The 25,716-nt window shown below is 40.3% G+C and overlaps 4 protein-coding genes and 1 pseudogene across 18 annotated transcripts in view; 2 read left to right on the plus strand and 3 right to left on the minus strand.

Moving 5' to 3' along the window:
* The window catches only part of LOC143893688 (uncharacterized), a 4,669-nt gene extending 4,422 nt beyond the window's left edge, over positions 1-247 (plus strand). For all 7 annotated transcript variants that reach the window (XR_013255887.1, XR_013255888.1, XM_077399346.1 and 4 more), the window contains one exon: positions 1-247. This exon is cut by the window's left edge and continues 79 nt beyond it. The gene's annotated coding sequence lies outside the window, so the exon portion shown is untranslated.
* Positions 248-5,222: 4,975 nt separating this feature from the next.
* Positions 5,223-8,302, minus strand: LOC143893687 (uncharacterized). 5 transcript variants are annotated; one of them, XM_077399342.1, is made up of 6 exons: positions 8,149-8,302; positions 7,344-7,628; positions 6,322-6,444; positions 6,062-6,250; positions 5,909-5,994; positions 5,223-5,747 (listed from the first exon to the last, which is right to left on the minus strand). In XM_077399342.1, exons 4-6 carry the CDS (start codon positions 6,097-6,099, stop codon positions 5,674-5,676), a joined length of 198 nt encoding a protein of 65 aa, XP_077255468.1. In that variant the 5' UTR covers positions 6,100-6,250; positions 6,322-6,444; positions 7,344-7,628; positions 8,149-8,302; the 3' UTR covers positions 5,223-5,673. The 5 variants fall into 5 exon arrangements, with proteins under 5 accessions (XP_077255468.1, XP_077255463.1, XP_077255464.1 ...); XM_077399337.1 differs by lacking the exons at positions 5,223-5,747; positions 5,909-5,994 and having other exon boundaries at positions 6,322-6,447; positions 6,979-7,628; XM_077399338.1 differs by lacking the exons at positions 5,223-5,747; positions 5,909-5,994 and having other exon boundaries at positions 8,149-8,301.
* Positions 8,303-9,322: 1,020 nt separating this feature from the next.
* On the plus strand, positions 9,323-12,210 carry LOC143893683 (uncharacterized). 4 transcript variants are annotated; one of them, XM_077399331.1, is made up of 4 exons: positions 9,323-9,464; positions 10,396-10,481; positions 10,541-10,798; positions 10,885-12,210. In XM_077399331.1, exons 2-4 carry the CDS (start codon positions 10,425-10,427, stop codon positions 11,866-11,868), a joined length of 1,299 nt encoding a protein of 432 aa, XP_077255457.1. In that variant the 5' UTR covers positions 9,323-9,464; positions 10,396-10,424; the 3' UTR covers positions 11,869-12,210. The 4 variants fall into 4 exon arrangements, with proteins under 4 accessions (XP_077255457.1, XP_077255459.1, XP_077255458.1 ...); XM_077399333.1 differs by having other exon boundaries at positions 9,400-9,492; XM_077399332.1 differs by having other exon boundaries at positions 9,418-10,481.
* A 654-nt stretch (positions 12,211-12,864) lies between these two features.
* LOC143893684 (general vesicular transport factor p115-like) lies at positions 12,865-16,140 on the minus strand (annotated as a pseudogene). The gene is made up of 6 exons (XR_013255884.1): positions 15,961-16,140; positions 15,551-15,779; positions 15,229-15,485; positions 14,936-15,142; positions 14,698-14,849; positions 12,865-14,612 (listed from the first exon to the last, which is right to left on the minus strand). The product of XR_013255884.1 is annotated as a general vesicular transport factor p115-like (transcript).
* A 1,576-nt stretch (positions 16,141-17,716) lies between these two features.
* Positions 17,717-21,172, minus strand: LOC143893678 (uncharacterized). Its single transcript, XM_077399327.1, has one exon. The coding sequence runs from the start codon at positions 21,170-21,172 to the stop codon at positions 17,996-17,998; it is 3,177 nt and encodes a 1,058-aa protein (XP_077255453.1). The 3' UTR covers positions 17,717-17,995.
* Between the last annotated feature and the right edge of the window lie 4,544 nt (positions 21,173-25,716).

Below are 25,716 nucleotides of genomic sequence, written 5' to 3' on the forward strand. Positions count from 1 at the left end.
TTATTTGGTGAGCTTCATACAAATGGCTAGATAATAAACCAGATACTTCCAGCCAAATCCAACGTAAGATCCCCAATAATTGTTTCTTTATATTGATCAAGTTTTTATATTATAATGTAAACTTTTAATAAAATATTATATTTAATTTTGATTGTAAGTAAATGGTACACTGTATTCGTTACATTTATGACTTGCCGGCTTTGAAAAAGTTAATGTTATTTTCATATATTAATATGATGTGCGGATTTTCAGGGATATGTAAAGATATTATAAATATTAATATATATGCATACCTGTGTAGAGTATAAAATATATATACGCGTACACTGAGAGAAAAAATATTTTTATTTAAGGTGGCTATAAGGTAAACTAAAAGACTAGCCATATAAATAAAACTTTGGGAGGTTGTTCTTTAACATATAATAAACCATCTCTTAAAATTTGAGACCCTGTTGCCATGTAAATTATTGCAAGCAAGTAATATAAAAAATCACTTTTTGACATAGCTCTTATGGAAGGTTATTGAATTTTTACCGGAAATGATATGATATTTTTTAAGAAAAACTAGAGATGTTAATAAAAAACTGAACACTGAAAGATGAAATCACAAGCTTTCCAGTGGTATATGAAAGGTTGTGTGTTGCCATGGATTTTTAAGAAATATTTGATCGAGAAGGTGATGATGCATGTGCGTGTCACGGAAGTAAAATGTCATGGACACGCTAATATACGCCAGCGGGGAGACGGCGAGTCGGCTGCTAGATTTACACTATCTACACAGTACTTGCGCACTGACGCGAAAAAATCAAGACAACATATAATCAATCGACCTTTTATAGTTATTATAAATTTATAAACTACTTATAAAAATCAATGGAAACATTATCAATATTAATAATTTTTATTTAGATAAGATGTTTAGGAAAAATCATAATGTATTTTATCAAGTTTTATGTGAGTTGTATTATTGACTAACGATGTCACTTTAGAGCCACCTTAAGTAAATATGCTATTATAAAGGGGATAAAGGCTATTTTTGAGATCACAAGATATTACTTAATTTCAAAAAATTATTTATTAGATGTCCTCTAATAGAGCTTATTTATTTAAATAGAAACATTTTTTTCTCTTAGTGTATATATTAAATATGCATATACATATATATGTACGTAATATATACATGTACATAATACATATATACATATTAAAATATGCATACCTGCAGTTTTATACATCTCTGTAACGTAAAAAATAGGTTATTCGCGTTAAATAATAATTATATATGTCTGCGTTAAATATAAAATATACGTAAATATTTGTGTATGTATTACATACCTTTAGTCGATTAAGAAATATATATTTTTATAATAAATAAAGTGCAAAATATATACCATAATGTACAAAATATAAACACAAAAAATAAGAATTAATAAAATAAAATATATCTATTAATTAAATTCGTTTTTGTTTATTTCACAAAATGTTTTAAATTATATTTAACAATAATACGAAACATTTTTATTAATTATTGCAGATACATTGCGCTGTAATATGGCTACGACATTACAGTGCAATATTACCCTGGTAACCAGTTTGCTAGTTCAGATGCGTCCCGATAAAGTGCGCAAGAAAACAGTCCAAAATTGCGACAAAAGTGCATAATATTTGTGATTGAACGAGTACTTACTGTACTATTGCAGTAGTCTGCTGTAAGAAGCTACTGTGAAATTTTATACTATTTGTTAAAAGTAAACATGTAGCAGAAATGTGAAAACAATATGGAAGTATCTTTTGAGTACTGATCCAACCGGCAGAAACGTGAAAAGAACGTGCAAGCATCTGCCCGTCAGAAAAAGAACAGCCGAGCGCGCTAAACTCCCAGACAGCACAAAAAATATTTATAAAATATTTATTAAAAAATTTAAATATTTTGAAAATATATACGTTGAATATTTTGTAAATATTATATAATGTTCGGAAAAAAAAGTATCTAAAAGCGTATAATAAATATTTTAAAATAAAGTGTAAATAATTATCATCAATATTATTAAAGTTGTTTTTAATTTATGTTATAAATATTTATAGAAATAATTACTGTAAGTTAAGTGGAGATTGTGAAACTGTTATAGCTTTGTGCTGTGAGATGTAGGCTATACGGTCCATTTTGGCGTTACGAATTTCGAAAAATGTTTGATTGATAAATCAGATGTACGGTATATTCTGCCAAAATAACAAAGATAACGCTCTCAATAACGATAAATAAACAAAACAAGGCAAATGAGAGCTCGTTCGCGACGATGGACGGGCGACAGTAATAAAATATTACAAAAATTGAATAAAATATATATAATAAAATAAACAATAGGAGGGTATCGGCCAATAACGAGCAAAGACAAATTAGTTATAATTGTCGATTTTTCAAATGTATTGTCAACAATGTTGAAGGGACGTTTCGACACACCGTGCCTTCTTCAGCCTCATGATATACATTAAAATATATACGCTTCAAACTATTTTTACAATCAAAAATTACCTTAGATATTATATGACGTCACACGAAATTTACAACTACGTATGGATTTAATAAGTGGGTCTCTAAGCTGTTGATAGCCTGAGTTATCTCGGTGCGCATTAGTTTGAAGATCTTCATTTTAAATCAAACAGGATCCATGATTTTTTCCTCAGTGGACAATGGGAATCAATCGTATCAGTCAGCGAAGCCAGTTCGTCACAATAGGAGTCAAATATATAAAATTCAAACGCGTGTGGACTGTAATGTAATGAAGCGAATTATGTTGTTTGTCAAAAAGTAAAATAGTAATAAAAGTTAACAATTCTACATACTAATTTGTGGAAACACCGAGAGCTATTTTTAAGTACCGTACTGATTCGAATCCTCCGTGCGACTGGGTAACAAGTAACAAACGTGGTGACACAGTCAACCAACCATAACTATCGGTCTATGCGCAACTAAAGTCCCTATGAATTGTTACTAAGTTCGCTTAAGATACTAAAATATGACCCATCAAGTAATTCAGTATCTTTGTTGAAATTAATGCCGTTTTTTTGTTCTTTTATGTGAATCATTTCGGAAATCAGCCGTTTATGATAATTTGTCTCAAAATCCAATATTACAGGATTGTTCCAATTGAAACTATGGTTGAGATTTTGTATATGTTCCGTTATGACCGAATGCTTTGATGGATCCAATTTAAAGTTGGTTTTGTGTTCATTAATTCTTGTTTTTAATTGCCTTTTGGTTTGCCCCACATAAGAGGCTTCACAATTGTTACAATTAATTTTGTAGATGACATTATTATTCACGCACAGTTTAGAAACATCTTTATGTGTTCTTATAAATTTGTTTAATTTGTTCAGCAATCTGTAACCAATTACATGTTCGTTTTTATTAAAACTAACTTTTATTATAACTAATTTGTCTTTGCTCGTTATTGGCCGATACCCTCCTATTGTTTATATACACGAGCTTGTTTTGTTATTTTTATGTTTAATAAAGTAAACGTTTCGGTCCTTGATTTGGACCCTCCTCAGTACATATAGCTGGTCGAGTGAAATGCAGTGGTCACAAGTAGTCAAAAATGCCGCGTAATACTTATGTATTACGCGGAGAGATGGTGTCGTATATCTTATCAATTTGACTGTCAGGTAACTCTTGTGATCACTTTTTAAGGTATGACTATATATATTTGTTTAATTTATTTCTTTTTATGGAATTAAGGTAACAGTCACGTTGAGGATACGAGATCCACACTCTCATAATCGGAGAGCGGAATAACTGCATTTTTGACTACTTGTGACCACTGCATTTCACTCGACCAGCTATATGTACTGAGGAGGGTCCAAACCAAGAACCAAAACGTTTACTTTATTATATATTTTTCATTCAATTTTTTTTTGTTGAATTTGTAATATTTTATTACTGTCGCCCGTCCATCGTCGCGAACAAGCTCTCATTTGCCTTGTTTTGTTTATTTCTGCCAAAATCATTTGTATTTCTGCTGCTCTACTTCTTACGCAAGCATCTGCCGTGATTCTTGTTGAATTCTGCTGTATGTGCTAGTTTGCAACAATGCCGCTAGGCGGCGCATAATGGTAAAACTAACTCGCAAGTAAATTTCAGTTGAGATCTAATAATATAAGCAGGTCTCCGGCGAAGCGCGAAGCAAAATCATGACATTCGCGACAATCTTCGCCAGCAATACAACGCAAGGCTTAAGGCCGGTTTTCACTTTTCACACGCAATGATTAGTGGCGCCAACTGACTGGCATTCATTGGCGCCAGAACCAACTGGCAAACTCACAAGTGTTTACACAGTGATTGGCGTATAATATGGAAAATATTTAACATTTATTAAACACACAGTAAATGACAACAACCATATAACCTCAAATTTTGAGGTTATATGCTTTGGCCAATAACCGCCAGTAAACGCCACATTACTAGCGCCAGTTTGCATCAAGTGTTTACACTTGCATTTTTACTGGCATTAGTCGACTGGCGCGGCCTGGCGCCACCAATCATTGCGTGTAAAAACCGGCCTTTACCCAACACCACTGCGGTGCTATAAATATAAAAAATATTTTTGTAAATTATTTTAATATTTCTAAAAAATATTTTAAAAATATTTTGTGCTTTATGGGTAGCAATAGGCGCTGCTACAAATCTGGCGCGATTATGTTGCACTGCGATTTGCGCAAGCATCTGCCACATTTCTTGCACTATTCTGCTATATGTAAATGCATACACATATCTTCCACAATTCTGTTGCACTACGACGAGAGCAAGTTTCTGCCAACAGAAAAATAGTCAAAGTTGGAAATAGAAAACGCATTATCTGCCCGAAAGTTAGTGCACGACTTTTCGTGCAGTTTTACAGCAGAATTGCAAAGGAATGGTTACCAGACTAAAGGCGGACATTTTATTGTTGATACAACATTGCATCAATGTTGCTACTACATTGCGCAATCTCATTGCAATATTGCAATATGACAATGAGATGTGTTTGCAATGTTTTTGCAATATTTCAGTGCTGTATATCTTTACTATTATATAAAGGGGAAAAATTTGCAGCATTATTCGGGGTAATCTTAAAAACTATTGAATCAATTTCAAAAATTTTTACACTGATGGATAGCTTATGTCTCCCTAGTGATTATATATAGGTAAATAAATAAACAACGCAAAAACAATTTAAAAAAATGCAAAAATTATCTTTTTAATTATTTTCTAAGTTTCTTTCTTTTTATTTTTCTTGTACATACGAACAGAGATTATACAAAATTATAATATTTTATATTTATATAAATATGTTTTTATATAAAATTTTTTTTATCGGGAATAGATAATAGAGCTACGAATTTAAGTATTTTACGCATAGTATACGTGATATTCGCAACCTCGCTTCGAAAAGAAAGATCAAAAGATACATTGTATTATTGTATACGAAGTATTGGACACAAAAATGTATTAGAACTGACTGGAAATGTTCGGAATGGATTTTGATCAAAATTCAATTATTCTCTAGATTTCTAATGTTTTTTTTAAGAAAAACGGAATAATTTCAATCGGAATCCATTCGGAACAGTTCCATAGAAAAAAACTCTATTGCTACAGTTTAAAAAATGCAACAAAATGTAATAAGTTACCCGCATTCACCCTGAAATTTCAGGGTGAAAAATTTTCCTCCTGAGGTGCACCCGGGTGAAGTTTCCGAACGACTTCATCTCTGTCACACAGGTACAATCAAAATTAAATATAATATTTTATTAAAAGTTTACATTATAATATAAAAACTTGATCAATATAAAGAAACAATTATTGGGGATCTTACGTTGGATTTGGCTGGAAGTATCTGGTTTATTATCTAGCCATTTGTATGAAGCTCACCAAATAACAATGTCGCTTCGGTATCCAACTTCAGAACTTTGTCATTGGCATTCTCATCAAATGATGATAAATGTGGAATATGTTGTCTAAAAAAAGTATTTTTAACTCAATTCTTTCGCTTTTAACATGGAAAATTAATCTCTATGCACCTACCTCATAAAGACGTATGCTTGTAGATAAATATCTGACATCCCTTTCGGCCATTCTTGGTTCCATTTAGTACATCAAAATTCTGCAAATTTCGTGATAATTATCATTAAATTGCTTTTACTGCTATGCTGGTTTATAAATGCGTCCACATCGGCGGTTTCTGCTTCTGTCCCAAAGTATTTCCGTGGTTGACTGTGCGGATAAAAATTATATTAACATTATTAAGTACATATATTAACAAAGATTAAATTATAGGCAAATACCTTGTGTCAGGACTTGGCGATTTAGAACTTTCCGAGCTTTTGAGAGTTTCTACATTTTTATTATTCTCCTGATTCGCAAATAATTGATAGATATCCATGGTGTCCATAGAATCTTCGACATTCCTACTAGCATCATCCTTAGTTAATCTTACCGTCTCATACTACGTTTACGCGAACGCTACTTCTGTAGTAACTTACAATATATTACTCACTTACGCGGAGTAAATTATCGTAAGTTACTACAAAATCCCGTTTACGCGAAGGAATTATCGTAAGTTACTACAGAAGTAACGCTCGCGTAAACGTAGTATCAGGTCTGTAAAACAGATTACAAGAAATTATATTTTACAACTTCTAAACTAATTACATATGTATATATATACTACGTTTACGCGAGCGTTACTTCTGTAGTAACTTACGATAATTCCTTCGCGTAAACGGGATTTTGTAGTAACTTACAATAATTTACTCCGCGTAAACGATACTACGTTTACGTGGGCGTTACGTCTGTAGTAGCTTACGATATATCACTCGTTTACGCGGAGTAAATTATCGTAAGTACTAGTACCTCGCGTAACGTAGCGAGTAATATCGTAAGTTACTACAGAAGTAACGCTCGCGTAAACGTAGTAATAGTTATTTAATGTACATACATACATACAACAGAGTACTAGAGAACAATCTTCTAAGGCTGAGTTTCCACTGAGCGCGTCACGCGTCGCGTCGTCCGAGTTGAACCAATCAAAACATCCCATTTCGATCCCGTCACAAGAATGTAATGAAATGGGATGTTTTGATTGGTTAACTTGCGACGACGCGACGCGTGACGCGCTCAGTAGAAACTCAGCCTAAGCGTTTCCTCTAATTGAACATCATGATTTGTTAAATAAAGCAACACGTTCTGTTAAGGTTAATTTCCGACGTGGGGTACCGGGTACCGTACGTCGATCATCGTTCCTGACAGAGGGATCTCTCTCTTTCTCTCTCGTCGAGGATCGTTCACCCACGGCGTTTTGTTTTACCTAAACTCGTCGACGGCCTTGCGCTCGGATTTGCGCGGTTTTACGTTTTGAAGTCGGACATCCGCTGGCCGACAGCCCGAGCCGACGCGACGTGCCCAACGTCGTCGGTCTCTGTCTCTCTCACTCTGCCTGTCCAGCGAAAGGGCGGCGAATCAATCCACGGGCACGGTTGACCAGGGTTGACGTCGTTGACGCGCGGCCGCGATTTTAACGTCGCGTCGGCGTCGGGGCCGTCGGGCAGCACGCGGCGCGAGACGCACTCCGTGACAGAAATTTCCACCAGGCCTGTGTGGAAATAAACTTAGGCTGAGTTTCCACTGAGCGCGTCACGCTTCGCGTCGTCACAAGTTAACATCAAAACATCCCATTTTATTACATTCTTGTGACGAGGTCGAAATGGGATGTTTTGATTGGTTCAACTCGGACGACGCAACGCGTGACGCGCTCAGTGGAAACTCAGCCTTAATACATAATATAAACAGGTCTTTCTGAGACGTCATTAAGTTATGCATATGTTACTACGTTTACGCGAGCGTTACTTCTGTAGTAACTTACGATATATTACTCGTTTACGCGGAGTAAATTATCGTAGGTTACTACAAAATCCCGTTTACGCGAAGGAAAATCCCGTTTACGCGATGGAATTATCGTAAGTTACTGCAGAAGTAACGCTCGCGTAAACGTAGTATGTGTTGTCTAGGATAGTTCAAGTGCTGAGTATAACACGTGCCGCAGTATATATATTACCTCAAAATATATAAGTCGAGCTTAGTTAAAAAGAATGATAAAAAATAAGTTTACTTACCAATTCTATCTTTCCGATAACAGTTAATCTGCGTCTTTCCACTTATTTCACTATATAATTATAATATTGCACACAATTCCTCGGCTCTACACGAGATGAACGAACAATGCGCGGTGCGCGGGAGAAGCCCCTGGAAGCACAACAGTCTGAACAGTCACCGATCATCTTTTCCGCGCAGCGCGCACGCGGGATATATGCGACATGGCCGACATGCGACGCGAACACTCCGAAGTTGCTGGAAATGAGTAATAATCAAGTGTGATAGTGATTGATGTACATTTCTACATATGAAAAATCAGTTTATTTCTCATCAAAACAAATATATATTATATTAGTTACGCGTTTTTTTTAGTATTTTTGCAATAATGCTGCAAGATTTTTACAATCTTGCTACTACATTGCGCTGTAATATGTATTAAATATTACAATAATTAATATCTACAATGTTGTTGTGATATTGCAGCAAAATCTGCAATATTGCATCGTTTCTGCAATGATACTGCAAGTTTCTGTGCTGTAATAATCATATACAAATGTAATAATTGTGTAATAAAATATTACTATATATAATTATATATCTATTGTGACGTGACAAATGTAACGTCCCTCACCCCAGATAGGAGCTCGGCCGAGGGAGGTGTCAGGGATGGTGCCTCCGCCCGAGGTTAGGATTAAGATCTCTTGTGAGCGTTACAGGTCGAGGGTAGTGCGGAGCAGATGGCCAGGGTCACGGAATTGTAACGGCGTATGCCGCATCGAGGGATTTACGACTGGACAACCAGGGGCTTCCGAGGGCGGACGGTCGACAGGCGGGTCACGTTGGAGCCCACAGCCGGAAAATCAGCTGGCCTGTCAAGGCGTCACCAGCGGCGCGAGAACACTGCAGCCCGAGTACGGAGGACCCGAAGAGGGGGACGCCCCAACAAAGGTTCCCGCCAAGGAACGGGGCCACCTCCGGTGTACCGCCCCCGGTCGACGAGCCAAGGCCCGGCCAACCTGGCCGTCGAGGAACCCGTCGACGAGTCGCGGCCTGGACAGCCGTCTCACGTAGGCGGACTTTAAACCTATCGCCGGCGGATGGGAGCAGTGACAAGGGGCGCCCTAGAGCGGCGCGGCGGTCGCCTAGGGGGATCGCTGGCAGGCCAAGGCGCAGCACCAACCAGGCTAGGGAAACCGGCGCGCGCGGGCGCGCGCGGGCTCAGGGTGGTCCCACCGGACCCGCCGGACCGAGGGAACGCCACTGTCGTGCGAGCCGCCATCCCGGCAACATCCAGCCCTGCGAGCCGAGCGACGAGCTGCCGGAACAGGAAGAATTTGTAAGGCCACTGCTCAGCCTTCCTCGAAGTAAGATTGCGGTAATGCCTAGGTCCTCCCGGGAGTCGCGTTGTGCCGCGGTAATGTATGAAATCAGCCGTGATTGAAGAATACCGAGTGCCATACCGCGGGAGGGCCCGCGCGACAAAGTGATCGCGAGTGCCGGTCTCGGGGATGCGAACGTACGGCCGCCGACAGTCAGCGTGCTTGTGGTTTCGTTTCGTGTGATTTCGTTTCGCGTAATTTCGTTGCGGGTGATTTCGTTTCGTGTAATTTCGTTGCGTGTACTTTCGTTGCGGGCAATTTCGTCGCGTGGAATTTCATGATCGCCGTTGGCTTAACCGTGCCGTAGTTTTGAGAAAGGGCTCTCGCGCGTGAGAGGGTCTCGTAGTTATCGTTGCCGGTTAAGTTTGTGCCATTTGTAATTAGCTATCCGTGCGTTTCATCGGGATTAATGGCCCACGGCTGTGTCGAGTTTACGGGTGAGGCCGCTCGTGCGTCTCGAGGGGAGAGAAGATCCCCAGCGTTGTCGCGGTAGACCGTAAGGAAATTGCGCTAATTGTTTAATTGTTAGATGTAGACGTTTCGAGTATTTCGCGTTTGATCGTCCGGGTAGAATTCGCTGCAACTTATGTCGGGGAATACTCTTGTACGAATTCGATCGGGATTGCCGTGCAGTTCAGCGACGGAATGAGTATCGCGCTCGTGGGGTGACACGTAGCGCGTACTCGAATTCTGCTTGTTCGCCGTGGAACACGTTACCCTCCACATGTTATCTGCCTTAAAGCCTGATCTACAATGTGCTCTTTGCTTCCTGTTTTCTGCTTTTTGCTTCTTATTTCTCTGTTTCTCCACGCCCTGTTTTACCGACAATCCTGTTTCTTGTCTCGTGCTTCTTGTCTCTTCTTGAGTTTGTCAACTTCTATCTGACAGAAAACTGAGAGAACGAGAAAACGAAAATCATGTGCTACGCTGCAGAAATCGTCAATAGTAGAACGAGGCAGTTTCACTCTATTCACGTAAGTAGCTTATTTTTTAAATGTAACAAAGGTAATAACGGATTATTTATATTGTGTAGTTTAAAGAAGAATACGCGTACGCAAAAAATCGTAGAACGACGACGGTCACGTCGGAGGTGAGCTTACGACATAACCAAAAAGCAGCATGTCAGACAAGGAAAATGAAGATATTCAGGTGGATGAAGCTTTTGGCGAATTGCTTGCTAATTTCGTTCGACAACATCCTTGCCTTTATGATAAAAAATCCAAAGATTATAAAGATAAGAAGTTTGTCGCCGATACATGGATGTCCATCGCACTCGCCTGTAATATGCCGGGTAAGTAAACAAAAAAAGTTTAATTGTAAAATAAAAGTATAGTTCGTACATACATATATGAATACTGGATGGTTGCATGATTCCAGGTTTACATTAGATTACATTGGAGAGATTATAGTGTACTCTATTTTGCAGTGGATTCAATTCAGAAACAGTGGAAAATGCTTTGCAATCAATTCACTCGAGAACACCGTCTTGAGAATATGTATGAGCCATCAGGTACAGGGAATGATACTTGTAAGAGACCACGGAAGACATGGTACTTGTACCAGGCCCTTTCCTTCTTGGCACCACATGTGGCCCACCGCAATACATCAAGCAACTTTGTGCGAAGAAGTATAATTACTCAGTCATTACCATCAATACCACAATCTGTACTACAGCCAGCAGGGCAGTTCTCACCGTCAACATCACAATCTGCACCACAGTCAGCAGTGCAGTCATTACCGTCAACACCAGAATCTGTACTACAGTCAACAATGCAGCCACCATCTGAATCACCGTCTAGCAATCTGTGGAATATAGATCTTTTAATGAGTGATGACTCAAATGTTTCAATTCTACCGCCAGAAAGAGAATTTTCAGAATCTTCAGCATCTATAGAATCTCCAGTATCTGTAGCATCTTCAGCATCTGTAGCATCTTCAGCATCTTCAGTTGGTCAGTCAAGGTCATTATGTTCAGTTGGTCAGGCAAGGTCATTAAGTTCAGTTGGTCAGCTAAGGTCATTAAGTATTGCAAGGAAGAATTTACTTTATCCACCATCTGACCAATCTGCAATTCAGAAGATGAAGGAGTCTCGTAAAGAGCAGGAACATCTGTCTAAAATGATAACCAATACGACTGATTCTATAAACACGCTCGTGAATAATTTATCAGAAAAGCGTTCACAATCTGTCACTCTTGTCAATAATGACGATAGTGGAGAAGAAGCAGCAATGGCAAAGGCATTACTTTATGCATTGAAAAGAGTAAAGTCCAAGTACAAGATTCAATGTTATATGCAATGTTTATCTGTTGTGGATAAGTTCCAGAACATGAGAGAAGTGGAAAGTGATGAGAATCTGTAATTTTTTCTTCGCTCGGCCACCAATAATATTGAAGACAGGTTCAAAAACTGTCCGGCACATTGGGAATTTTTGGATTTGCTACAAAATATATTTACACATAATATATATATATATATATGTGTCAATCAGCTATTTTGACGACAGTTTTTAGCAAGCATTGGCTCTTTTGACGACATCTGGCTATTTTGACGACGGTCGTCAAAGTTTTTACAGTTCTATTGTATATTTTGACGACTGTCGTCAAACAGACCGTAATGATCAATCGGATAATTCAACGACACTGTATAGATTGACGACATAGTGTAGATCATTGACATATAGCATAAAAAATTTTTGACATTACGTGAGGTTAGAAAATTTGTCATCGTATTATTTACAATTAAATACATAATACGATGACAAATTTTCTTAAAGACAATGTAAAAGCAATATTAAAGCATTGAAATGGAATAAGCGTGAGGTTAGAAAATATCTATCGATCATCGATCAATCACATCAATCGATTTCATACTAAATGTTATTGGAATATAATAGGTACATATTTGTGTAATCATTAATATAGTGATTACACATCAAGGGTAAGAAATGTTAAACGAAGATAAGTGAATCATTATGCATATCATGCGTGAAACGGAACGCACCTCGATGTGACATATTTTCTAACCTCACACTGTCACAACATTTTAATGCCTTATTATTGCTTTTAAACAACGTGGTATTGTATGAGCATTGAACATTGATGGTCTTATCACAGCATAGATTTCAATAGCAGAGACAATACCATTGAAGACTATGTGATGGAATCATCAACGCCCATTTATTGAATTTGTCTATTAAGGAAACAATGATACTGTACTATTAACATGCATGTTACAAGATTTAATATGCGTTGCTATTTAGTTAATGTATGTAGAAGGAAATAATATTTTAACATTAACAAGGCAAAAAGAAAAAATGGGAAAAGGAAAAGATTTCATAAGGTAAAAAATGACACGGTTTGTATTTAAAGTTACATATGTATTCTAAAACTTGGTAAAAAAAGAAACGAAAGAGATAAAACAAGAAAACAGAAAAAGCGCAACTATATAGAACACTCATAAGAACACTCATTCACGTAGTTATCATTCATATTATAAAGATGTATTGTACAGACGGCGTCAATAATGCCTTCCACCTGAAGCATAGTACATGTAACGTGCACTATAGAAATCCCCAGAACACAGCTAGGAAGGCATTAATGACGCCGTCTGTACGCTATGGCCCAGTTTCACAAACGTCGATTAACTGTAACCTTTGATTAAACTTGCTTTTCGTCTCTTTCTAATTGTCCCCCTTAGAAAGAGACAAAGAGTTTAATCGAAGGTTACAGTTAATCGACGTTGGTGAAATTGTGCCTCAGAGGAAAAGCGGGTTGAAACTTTTAATGCACTACAACAACCTTTTTCGTATTACGCTGCGCAGGAGCACTGATCTCTGTGCAACTATTTAACAGACGACGGGCAGGAGATATTGAACGCATTCTTAGCGAAGATTTTAAAAACTATGAAAGAGTTAATAAAAACATGTACAGCGATCTTTACAAGTCATTATCAAAAGAACACAAAAAGATTGCTAACAAATATATCAGATTCTGTATAAGAGGTAAATTAGGACGTACGGTGCCCGTTTTGTTATCAAACGATTTATTTGAATGCATTAATTTGATTTTAAAATATCGAAAAGAATCTAACGTACCCGAAGAAAATCCTTACGTTTTCGGATTGCCTGGGTATAACAAACAAAGGTACAAATATTTCAGAGCTTGCATTTTAATGCGTAAATTCTCAAGCGAATGTAATGCAATTCAGTCTAATACTTTACGTGGTTAATTGTTGCGAAAGCATGTTGCAACATACTGTATACAACTAAATCTTAATAATATAGAAGTATCGGATCTTGCCACATTTATGGGGCATTCCGAAAAGATTCACATGGATCATTATGTGTACAATATGTTGCAACATGCTAATAATCGAAGTAAAGGCTTCATTGGCTAACAGCCGTTAGCAACCAGAGATAATATTGCAAATTTCCCAATACCTGGTAGCTGTTCAAGGAAATTACCAACATGCAAGTAGCGAATCTTCAACGGAAAGTAATATAGACGACGAATTATATGACTACCAAGCACAAAAAGATTGCTGACAAATATATTAGATTCTCGAATATAAAATAAACGGCCTAATTAAGAGCCAAACGCGATAAATGCTTTGCAAATGTTAATTCTAACTTTTTACATACTTCCTACCTTAGTAAATTGCGCGCCGACTAAATTATCAGACTTGCAACACAGCTCCATTTGGAGTAGTAAAATCCCCTCCCTCCTTACTACTCCAACCGGAGTTGTTGCAAGTTTGACAATTTAGTCGGAGCGCAGTTTACTAAGGTTGAAATTGTGTAATAATTTAAAAATAACATTTACCGCGCCTGACAACGAGAACGACACAAAATTCGCGATACAAACCAAAGACTGTAATAATGAGAAGACGACTAACGACATTAAATACATCTTGTGGTAAGTTTAGCTAACGTTATAAATTATATCGGAAATAGCAACGACATATATAAATAGATCAAGTATTCTTCATGTTTTTGCCATGGAGGGGGTGAAGTTGGCAGTTTATAACTCCGCTAGCCATCAATATATCGCACAGTGCTTGCAATAATCCGCACGCTCTCATAGTTCGTTGACAAGCTGCGACTACCTTCACACAAAACAATTGTTATTAATTAAAGGTAACAATAGACAAATAATGTAAATTCCATACAGCGCTAATATTTTTGAGCTACCTGAGCAGGAGGACTCGCTGCTACTAGCGCTCGTACAACTCGCACCATGCAGTGAACATTGGACACTTTCTGTGGGCTCCATCCACCAAGATTGTTATCCTCCGTTTCATTGAGAATTTGGAATATTGGCGTCAATTTCTGAATATAACTACCTGTACCGTTAAAAAAATATAAAAATTATTACAGAACGGCGAAAATTATACAAGTTGGTAAAGAAATCCAATAACAAGTATATTACCTTCCTTAAAAAATGTTTTAGTCACTGACGTTTCCCCTGAGAAAATTTAATATCAGCACACAGGAGGCAATCTTCCACAACAATACCACCATCTGCGTGGCCCTCTTGCTCAATAACATCAAATATGCGATCAAACGCACTTTCAAACACCACTATCTTTTGTATGTTAGCATTGCCTTTTGTCAATTGAATGAGCAGCAACAAGACCTATATAGCAAGTATAAATAACATGTTACAAGCAAAGCTCTTACTATTCCAGAAGCGTTTGTTCAAAAATAATAAATTTAACATACATCATTGCGTATAACTTCTCTGTTGTCACTCAGCAAATCCATCAGTTTAGAGACACTCATAGGGCTGACCAGAATTATTTCCTGAATATCTTTAAATCTATTCGCCAGCAAATGCGTCAGTAGCTTCAGCGCTGGCCACCTGACACGGAAGTCAAACTCCTTGAGAAATGTCAGCAACAAACCAACACTGTCCGAGTGCTTAATGAATATTTCTGTAAACTGTTCCCCTATTTGATACTTGGAGCCGTGTTTATCGACTGAAATAACGCGAGGCGATCAGATGTAAAATTGATCATGCCAAAGAAATAACGCAGTCTTATACTTTCTTCGTTGAATGTTTCAGGATTCGTTATATTGCACAGAGTATCCAAAGCCAGGCCGATTATCTCGTAATCTGTCCTGTCCATCTCCAGCACCTGCCTGAGCGCGTCCATTTCCTAAGCACCCTCCTCCACGCGATACGTGCGTGATAACGCCTTGAGCGCACGGCAGGCATCTCTTCCGTCGTACAGCAGAATAGAAGACTGCAGTCTGTCCACTAGTCTCTCCACCTGTGTTACAGAAATATTGTAAGAGAAACGGCATCGTGAGCTATCTGTAATTAAGTCCGTCAGCCAGGAAGCTTTATCGGATAATTAGCAGCGAAAGCGCTCACGACGTTTGTTCAATACATAGGGAAGTAACCTTCCTCCGGCGCGTGAAAACATGAAATTATCATCGGTTCCCACTCACCGTATTGGCACCCGTCGGCTGCGTACCGGCGGGAGCGGTTCCCAAGACGGATTTCAGGCTACTTTTAAAATACTCCATTTCTTTCTCGGCGAGATTTCTTTCCACCGCCTGTCGGTGTAAACTACACGTCACACGTCACACGTCGACACTCGACATTTTAAGGTTATTGTATGTACATAGAAGTCGTAGTCGTGAGTTGTAAGAAATTGACCAATCACATACGAAGTTGAGGAGAATATTCAATCTGTGATTGGTCAATTTCTTACAACTCACGACTACGACTTCTATGTAGAATAAACTTTATGCCCGATCTACAATAGCTGTAAAGGCTGATTTATAGAGGCCGTAACCGTTGATTTAAGCCGTAATCTTTAAGAAATTGACCAATCACAGTCGAATGTGAGAAGAACAATTTACTGTGATTGGTCAATTTCTTAAAGATTACGGCTTAAATCAACGGTTACGGCCTCTATAAATCAACCTTAAGTAAGCTGTAGTAAGCCTCAAGATGTAAGAAGTTTACCAATCACAGTCGATTATTCTCCTCACATTCGCCTGTAATTGGTCAATTTTTTACGGCTTGAGGCTTAAGCGGGGACACATGTGCATAAGGAAATAGACCAATCAGTTTTCTTATGCTTACGTATTATGCGTTATGCAAAAGTGTGTGCTCCCCGCTTTACTACAGCTTATGGAGGATTCAGGGTGCCATTACATGGAGCGCGGAAACGCGGAAACGCGGAAGCGCGGAACAGAATAGTAACTAGTAACTAGATTCCGCGTTTCCGCGAGTTGAGTCCCGCACGTTTGAACGGAAAAGCGGAATCCGCTATTATCGTGTACAGTATGGCTGCGTTTCGATATTCACTGCCAGTACTTAACGCAGCCTATGTTGTATGTACCCTGGCTTGCATATAAGATATACTTCATAATAACCATCAACATGATGTTTGGATCTATAATATTATACTGCCACTTTTATTAAATAATAAAGTAATCGAAGAGTATGTGTAAAAGCTTTTTTTTTCAATGTGATTATGTATGTATGTATGTATGCTGTTTATTGCCTTTCCCCGTAGGGTTTACAAGGCGTTTTTAATTATGAGGAACGTACCCAAACCTCGTACATTCTCTTCCCCCTGTGCCTGGCCATATGCGACCTTACAAAACTATTTACCCTCCCTCCCCTCCCCTCTTCATCCCTCTTCTTCTTCCTCCGCTTCTGCCGTCAATTCTTCCTTCCTTCCTTCCACCTCCATCCTTCCTGTCTACTCCTCCCTATTTTGCCTGCTTCCTCTCTCGTCCCTCCTCCTTCTCCTCCTCTGGGCTCAAGAGAAGCTTCTCCTCCATCCCTCTCGCGATTTCCTCCTCCGCCGATCTCCCTGTGCACTTGTGCACCTCCCTTCTCCCTTCTTCTCTCTCCCTAACCCTCCTTTCCACCGACTTATCCTCATGTATCTTGACTCCTATGGAGTTCCCTGCCCTTCTCCTCGCCTCCAAAACCCGCCTCTTCTCCTCCTCGTCTCCTAACTTTACCAGAATTGTTAGCCATATCCCTCTCTGCCCCACCACTATCACCTCTCTTACCTTCACCTTCACCTTCAGCCCTTCTGCAAACAGCTCCTTCACTTTCTCCCAGTTGGTCTCCTTACCTTCCCATTTCTCTTTCTCCACTCTTATAATAATATTCCTCTTTCTTAAATCTTCCTCGTTCCTTTTACCCTCTCCTGCCCACCATTTCTTTTTTCCCGCCATACTCTCCTCGCTATCCTCCCTCTTCCTTTTGCCTCCACTTTGCTCCAGCCTTTCTATCTTTCTCTCCAGCCTCCTTACCTTCCCCTCCAGCTCCTCCATCCTCTCGTCCTTTTTTCTGTCTTCCTCCTTCTTTTCCCTCAGCATCTTCCTTAACTTCTCCTCTACAATCCCTTCCACTGCCTCCACTATCATTCTCCCTTCACGCTCCATCCTGCCAGCTCTAAAACAGACCAATTACTCACTTCTCCTTTTCTCTACTTTCCTCTTCTTCCCCTCCCACTTATCCTTCTCCCCCATCTCCCCTTCCATCTTCCCCACTACCCTCCTTTAACTCCTCCAAATCCCCCTTTCCACTCATTCTCTCCCCTTCTAATTCTAGCATCCATTCCTCTCCTCCTCCTTCCTCGTCCAAAACCCATCCTACCGCTTCCTGCCAGCTTCCCTTTCCTGAATTCCATCTTCTACATTCTTCCCATACATGCTCCCACGTTTCCTCCTTATTCCCACACAACCTACACTTCTTTTTCTCTTCCGCTTCCCAGTATCTGCTCTCTCCTATCTCGTTCCCTAATCTGAATCTAGCCACTCTTCCCCATCTACTTTCTCCCCATCCCTTCTTCAAATATCCCGGGATACCCTCTCCCTTTATCCACTTATACCACTTATTGTATTCTGATTTCTCGATCCTCTCCCATCTCTCTTTTCTCTGCGTCTCCCTATCCCCTTCAAACAATTTCAGAAACCATTCTTCTCCATCTCCTCTTATCTTTTCCACCTCTTTTAACCCCACACCTCTGTCTTCGAAAAACTTTCCTCTCTCTCTTTCCCAATCTGAACCTGCTTTCCCTTCCCTCTCTCTTTCCTTCAACTCTTCCCAGGCAGACCTCGCCAGTTCACTTCCTCCACCTTCCTCCAACTTTTTCTCAAATCTCCATGCCCTCATTCCTGCTCTCCCTCTTAATTTCTCCCTTTGCAACTTTTCCCTCACTAGATACCACGGTGTTCTCACGTCCGCTCCCAATACCCATCTAATGTACCTTTCTTCCATTCTTTCTATTCCTTCCCTTTCTCTCCATCCCCATATTTCCGCTCCATAACTCAACACCGTCCACACCAGTCTATCGAACAGCCACAGTCTTTTTCCCCAGTCTTTCCCGAATCTCCTCTTCCCTATCCCCCAGACTTTTCCCATCACTGCGGCCGCCTTTTTTATCCTTTCCCTTATTTGTGCTTCCTGCCCTCCATTTCTTTGAAACACGTATCCCAAATACCGAAATTCCCTCACCTCTTCCAACTCTTTTCCTTCCCATCTCCACTTTCTCTTACTGTCCCTCCCTCCTCCTTTCCTAAACCTCATTATTTTTGTTTTCCCCACGTTCAATTCCAATCTCTTCCTGCCCAGGTACCCCTCTAGTCTTTCTATCATACTCCTCATTTGGTCCTCATCCTCTGCAATTAGCACGATATCATCCGCGTAGGCCAGAGTATACACCCTCTTGCCTCCTAGCATTATCCCTCCCCATTTAACTCTATCCATTTCCTCTTCCAGGTCTGCTAGCAACACATTGAACAGAATCGGGCTCAAAGGGCATCCCTGCCTTACTCCCCTCCCCGTCCAGAATACTTCTCCCAATTCGTTTCCTCCTCTTACCCTACTCTTCGTCTCTCTTAACATCTCTTCCGTCCTTCTCACCAGTCCTTCCCTTATTCCCCTTTCTCTCATAGCTTTTATTAGTATTCCTCTATCCACCGAATCGAACGCCGCCTTAAGGTCCACAAAACATGCTATCAGTTTTCCCCCTTTCTTCTCTAACCTTCTGTTCACCATGTAGTTCAACACGTAAATGTTGTCTATCGTTCCCATTCCCCTTCTAAAACCTGTCTGGTTGTGTGGTACCATTCTCTTTCCCTCTATCTCCTCCCTTATCCTCTCCGCCAGAATAGCCGTGTACACCTTATACAAAGAGGGCATTATTGTCACCCCTCTATATTCCTCTGCCCTCTTTCCTTCCCCTTTCTTTACGATTGGCGCAATTATACCTTCCTTCCAAATTTCCGGCCATCCTCCCCCCTTCCATATCTTATTGATAAATTTCCATGTCCAAACCTCCAACCCCTTCCCCCCTCGCTTCCAGGCCTCTCCTGGAATCTCATCCTTTCCCATTGCCTTTCCGTCCTTTAGCTTCTTTATAACTCTCCTCATTTCCTCCAGACTTATCTCCTCTTCCTCCTCTCCTTCCTTTTCTTCCCTCTCTCCTTCCTTCCCCATCCTCACCCTCCCCTCTACTCCTCCTAATAACTTCATAAAGTGCTCTTTCCATTCTTCCTCTTCTATTCCTTCCTCTATTCCCCTCCTTTTCCTTCTCTCCCTATTCACTATCTCCCATACCTCCGCCTCCCTCCTTGCTCCCTCCACTTTTCTCTCCCATCTCTGGTTCTCCTCTTCCTTCTTTCTCTTACATATCTCCTTAAATTCTTTCCTACTTTCCTTGTACGCACTGGCCTCTCCTCTTTTCTTCCTCCAGTCCCTTAATTTTCTCCTTGTCTCTTTCTTCGCTTCTCGACATTCCTCATCCCACCATCCCACCTTCCCTTTCTTATTTCCTAGCTCCTCCTCTACCCCTTTTATTGCCTCTGTTATTCTTATTTCCATTTCTTCCCATTCCTTATTCAACTCTACTTCTTTTACTTCCACCTCTCCTATTTTTTCTATAAACCTCTTTGTTCCTTCCTCGTTCCACACCCCCCTGCTTCTTTTCTTCCACCCTCCTCTCCTGCCTTCCTCCTCTTCCCCCCTTCTTACTACTACTTCCAATGGGTGATGGTCCGAGTCTACTCTCTCCCCCACTACCATGCTCACTATCTTCTCTCTTACTTCTCCTTCCCCTATTATGTAATCAATCACCGTACTACCTCTTCCCCCCGTGAACGTAAACTCCCCCTCCTCGTCTCCTCTAACATTTCCATTGAGTATCTCCCATCCTCTCTCCTCTAAGCTATTTACCAACAGCCTCCCCTCTCTGTCCACTTTCTTGTCCTTCGACCTTCTTCCTTCTCCCAGTCCTCCTCCCTCCTCTTCCTCTATCCTCCCACCTTCTTGACCAGTCCTCGCATTAAAATCTCCCCCAATTATCATATACCTTCCTTCTTCTTTCTTTTCCATTCTATCTCCTAACTCCTGTATTTTTTCCTCCATCCCCTCTTTCTTTGCATACACCCCTATAATACTCCAGTTCTCGCCACCTGTTCTGACCTTTCCCGCAATCCAACCCTCTCTATCTACTTCTATTGTCGTTCCCTTTTCTTTTAATCCTTTCCTTATTCCCATTATCATCCCTCCTATTGCTCTTCCTTTTTTATTCTTTTTCTTCGCCATTTGCACCCCCCACTCGTACCCTTTTGGAAGTCTCCCCCTTATTCTTTCCCAGCCCTTTTCTCCTATCCAGGTCTCTAACATGACTAACACATCTTCTTTCTTCAGCCCTTCCCAAAAATCCTTATCTTTATTTTCCAACCCCGCTACGTTCCAGAATACTATCCTCCAAACTAACTTACTTTCCCCCTCTTCTTCTCTTCTAACTTTCGCGTTGTCCTTCTCTATCTCACCCCCTCTATCCTCTTCTCCTCTTATTCCCCCGTCTCCGTTCCTACCTCTCCCTCTCCTCCTTTACCTTCTTTCCCTTCCTTCCCTCCTCTGCTCTCCTTTCTTCTCCTTCCCCTTTCGTCCTTTAACACCTCCTCTTCCATATCCCATCTCCACCAAGTATTTTCCAGCCTTATTCTGCCTGCCTTAATCCATGCCCTCCTACCCTCTCTTTCCTCCCCTTTCGCTATCTCTCTCAACCTCCAATTCATTCTTCTTTCCTCCCACGATAGGTCCTCCGTAATTCTTTCCTTTCTCCCCACTAGGCTCCTCTTTTTTTCCATAACCTCCCATTTCTGTTCTTCGTTCTCCAATTTCAACAGCACCATTTCCCTTCCTTTTTCTGCATCTCCCCCTATTCTCTTCACCTCTATTGCCTTTACTTTCGCTCCTATTCCTTCTAGTAACTTTTCTGCATTTTCTCTCCTCCCTCCTTCTTTTACTTCCAGCCCTCTTATTACAATGTTTCTTCTTCTCTCCTCCTTTTCTTTCCTTTCCAGCCTTCTCTCCAGTTCTCTCACTTTCTCCCCCACCTCCCCTCTACCGTTTCCTTCCTCCTCCCTCTTCCCCTCCTTCCTCTCTTCCATTTTTTCCTCCAATTTCCTTATTCTTTCTTCCATTTTCTCCTTCTGCTTATTTGTCTCTTCCCTCTCCTCTTTCCATCTCTTCTCTCGCTCCCTAAACTCCCTTCTCAGGTCCTCTATCTCTTTCCTCATCTTCCTACCCTGCTCCCTGAAACCCTCCCTAAGCTCTTCTCTCACTGCCCTAAATTCCTCCATCATTTCTCCCATTCTTTCTCCCAACTCCTTCACACCTATCTCCGAGTCTTTTTTAGGAGATCTTGCCGTCATATTACTTCTCTTAAAAATCTCCTCCTTTTCCTCACCCCCGCTCCTGTCCATTTCCTCCCTCTTCCTTTTCCATAACTCTTCTAAATTTCCCGTGCTCCCCCTCCTAACTTTCTCCTTTTCCTTAACCTTACCTATCGCACTCTTTCCCTCCCTCCCGTTTTCTCTCCCTTCACTCATCTCCTCCTAACTCGGCTCACTTCCCCCTCTAGCTCCACCACCTACTCTATGCCCTGCCTCGCGCTGCTGTCCGCGTCCCGGATCCTGTGTTGAGTCGCCCCTCTCTCTTCGCTATTGTTCGCGCTCTACCTCGTGCTGCCGCTCTCGGCTCGGCTCGCCTACCGTGCGCCCCTCTAGCTCAGCTAACGTTCGTGCTTACACCTTCTCCGTGCCTAGACACTTTACCTCCCTTTATCTCCTCTTACCTGCCCCTCCTCTGTTCCCCTTCTTACCTCCTCACTCTCTCACCTCCACACCTCCTCGCTCAATCACCCTCTCCTTCCTCAGCCTCCCTCGTCACTCTCTTCTAGACCCTTTTGCTCTCACTCGCTTTCACACCTGTCACTCTCGTTCTCTCCGGAACCGGAAGTCTGTCAATGTGATTAAACAGCTCCGAAATTTGATTGAGTATACTGTATCCGCGTTGACAACGGATTTTGACGCGTTCGTTCCGCGAGTTTGTTTCTCCTTATATTACATGGAGCACAATTTGCGCGGAAAAGCGGAACAGTATAGTGACAAATAGACATTTGTATTCATTTCTTAAAATTGTGTTCACTTAATTCATTGCAATTTTTATTAATATGCTTATCTTTTCAGCTTATCTATTGAATACAAGCATTTTAATCAATAAATACCGTTAAAAATTAATATTTTATAATTCTCCGTTCCGCTTTTCCGCTCAAAATATGCTCCATGTAATATTAAGGCATTCAAAACAGACGGAACGGATCGACGGAAATCTAGTAAATTTTGTCTTCCGCGCTTCCGCGTTTCCGCGTTTCCGCGTTTCCGCGCTCCATGTAATGGCACCCTCACACTGCGTCCGATGTTCGACGTACGACAATCCGACATCCAATAGGAAATTTTTGTCTCTAATAATAAATTCTGTTATTGGATGTCGGATCGTCGTACGTCGAACATCGGACGTGATCGGACGCAATGTGAATCCTCCATTAAGCTATATCCACACAAACTTGCATAAGCCCATAAACATAAGCATAAGAGAATTGATTGGTCCATATGCATGTGGATAAGGAAATAGACCAATCCATTTCTTTATGCATATGGTTATGCATTTATGCAAGTTTGTCTGGATAGACCTTTAAGCGGGGAGCACACACTTCTGTACAACGCATAATGCGTAAGCATAAGAGAACTGATTGGTCTATTGGTCTATTGGTCATAAGGACCGATCTACAATGGGTGTTGTAAGTTGTGAGTCGTAAGAATTGACCAATCACAGTCCATTATTTTCCTTGCGGTCGAAGAATGCCCTAATGCCCTAATGTCCGATCTACAATAGCTGTAGCAAGCTGTAGTAAGCCTCAAGCCGTAAGAAATTGACCAATTACAGGTGAATGTGAGGAGAATAATCGACTGTGATTGGTCAATTCTTGCGACTCACGACTTTGCGACTCGCATTGTAGACCCAGCAAAAAGCAGCAGCAGATCGTACCGATTGGCTATAAAAAATAGAGAAGTTCTCGAGTTTCTAGAACTTTTCTCTATTTTATAGATAAATCAGTACGATCTGCTGTTACTTTTCACTACCCATGAATTTTCATCTTTACAGTACTAGTACTACGTTTACGCGAGCTTTACTTCTGTAGTAACTTACGATAATTCCTTCGCGTAAATGGGATTTTCTTTCGCGTAAACGGGATTTTGTAGTAACTTTGCGATAATTTACTCCGCGTAAACGAGTGGTATTTCGTAAGTTACTACAGAAGTAAGGGTGCCATTACATGGAGCGCGGAAACGCGGAAACGCGGAAACGCGGAAGCGCGGAAGACAAAATTTACTAGATTTCCGTCGATCCGTTCCGTCTGTTTTGAATGCCTTAATATTACATGGAGCATATTTTGAGCGGAAAAGCGGAACGGAGAATTATAAAATATTAATTTTTAACGGTATTTATTGATTAAAATGCTTGTATTCAATAGATAAGCTGAAAAGATAAGCATATTAATAAAAATTGCAATGAATTAAGTGAACACAATTTTAAGAAATGAATACAAATGTCTATTTGTCACTATACTGTTCCGCTTTTCCGCGCAAATTGTGCTCCATGTAATATAAGGAGAAACAAACTCGCGGAACGAACGCGTCAAAATCCGTTGTCAACGCGGATACAGTATACTCCATCAAATTTCGGAGCTGTTTAATCACATTGAAAAAAAAGCTTTTACACATACTCTTCGATTACTTTATTATTTAATAAAAGTGGCAGTATAATATTATAGATCCAAACATCATGTTGATGGTTATTATGAAGTATATCTTATATGCAAGCCAGGGTAATACATAGGCTGCGTTAAGTACTGGCAGTGAATATCGAAACGCAGCCATACATACATACACGATAATAGCGGATTCCGCTTTTCCGTTCAAACGTGCGGGACTCAACTCGCGGAAACGCGGAATCTAGTTACTATTCTGTTCCGCGCTTCCGCGTTTCCGCGTTTCCGCGCTCCATGTAATGGCACCCTAACGCTCGCGTAAACGTAGTAAAGGAGAATAATCAACCGTGATTGGTCTATTTTCTTACGGCCTTACAATTATGACTAAAACTTTGTCCGTCTTAAGTACAATCTTAAGATGCCATTAACCAATCACAGAGCCGTATTAGCATCTTAAGATATTACTTAAGACGGTCTTGAAATAAGATCCTGTATAAATACCGGCCTTACGACTCGCATTGTAGATCTATAACGCATAAAACGTAAGCATAAGAAAACTGATTGGTCTATTTACTTATGCACATGTGTATGGACCAATAAATTTTCTTATGCTTACGCATTATGCGTTATGCAAAAATGTGTGCTCCCCGCTTTAAGGCCATCGCACACAAAATTGCATAGGCTTCATAAGCATAGCACAAGACCGCTGGACCAATGAGCATCTTATGTAAATCAATATGGTGACTCTATGCTGGATGCTCATTAGGCTGAGTTTCTACTGAGCGCGTCACGCGTCGCGTCGTCACAAATTAACCAATCAAAACATCCCATTTCATTACATTCTTGTGACGGGATCGAAATGGGATGTTTTGATTGGTTCAACTCGGACGACGCGACGCACGCGCTCAGTAAAAACTCAGCCTTACTGCATACTTCTGCTGCCATTGTAGACAATGCTTTATACGTTTAGTCCGTATCTACAATAGCCCAGTCAATAGAAACATAAATGGAATTAATTCAGGGAAACAATTTTTTTTACTGTTTTGGACGGTCATGGGTAGTCTAAAACCGGATTTTCGGAATTCTAAGGGCCCGGACACACACTTTT

The sequence above is a fragment of the Temnothorax americanus genome, unplaced genomic scaffold (assembly GCF_048541705.1).
Source record: "Temnothorax americanus isolate GAGA-0224 unplaced genomic scaffold, ASM4854170v1 Scaffold125, whole genome shotgun sequence".
Lineage (NCBI taxonomy): Eukaryota > Metazoa > Arthropoda > Insecta > Hymenoptera > Formicidae > Temnothorax > Temnothorax americanus.

Excerpts from the sequence above, each read along its gene's own strand:
- LOC143893687 (XM_077399337.1), bottom strand. The coding sequence starts at position 7,076 with ATGGGATGTTTTGATTGGTTCAACTCGGACGACGCGACGCGTGACGCG. Across the intron at positions 6,448-6,978 it reads TCTCTAGTACTCTGTTGTAT|TAGGAATGTCGAAGATTCTA; the intron begins GTATGTATGTAC and ends GGATGATGCTAG. Across the intron at positions 6,251-6,321 it reads TCGCCAAGTCCTGACACAAG|TCAACCACGGAAATACTTTG; the intron begins GTATTTGCCTAT and ends TTATCCGCACAG.
- LOC143893683 (XM_077399331.1), top strand. The coding sequence starts at position 10,425 with ATGTGCTACGCTGCAGAAATCGTCAATAGTAGAACGAGGCAGTTTCAC. Across the intron at positions 10,482-10,540 it reads GGCAGTTTCACTCTATTCAC|TTTAAAGAAGAATACGCGTA; the intron begins GTAAGTAGCTTA and ends TATATTGTGTAG. Across the intron at positions 10,799-10,884 it reads ACTCGCCTGTAATATGCCGG|GTTTACATTAGATTACATTG; the intron begins GTAAGTAAACAA and ends GCATGATTCCAG.
- LOC143893678 (XM_077399327.1), bottom strand. The coding sequence starts at position 21,172 with ATGTTAGAGACCTGGATAGGAGAAAAGGGCTGGGAAAGAATAAGGGGG.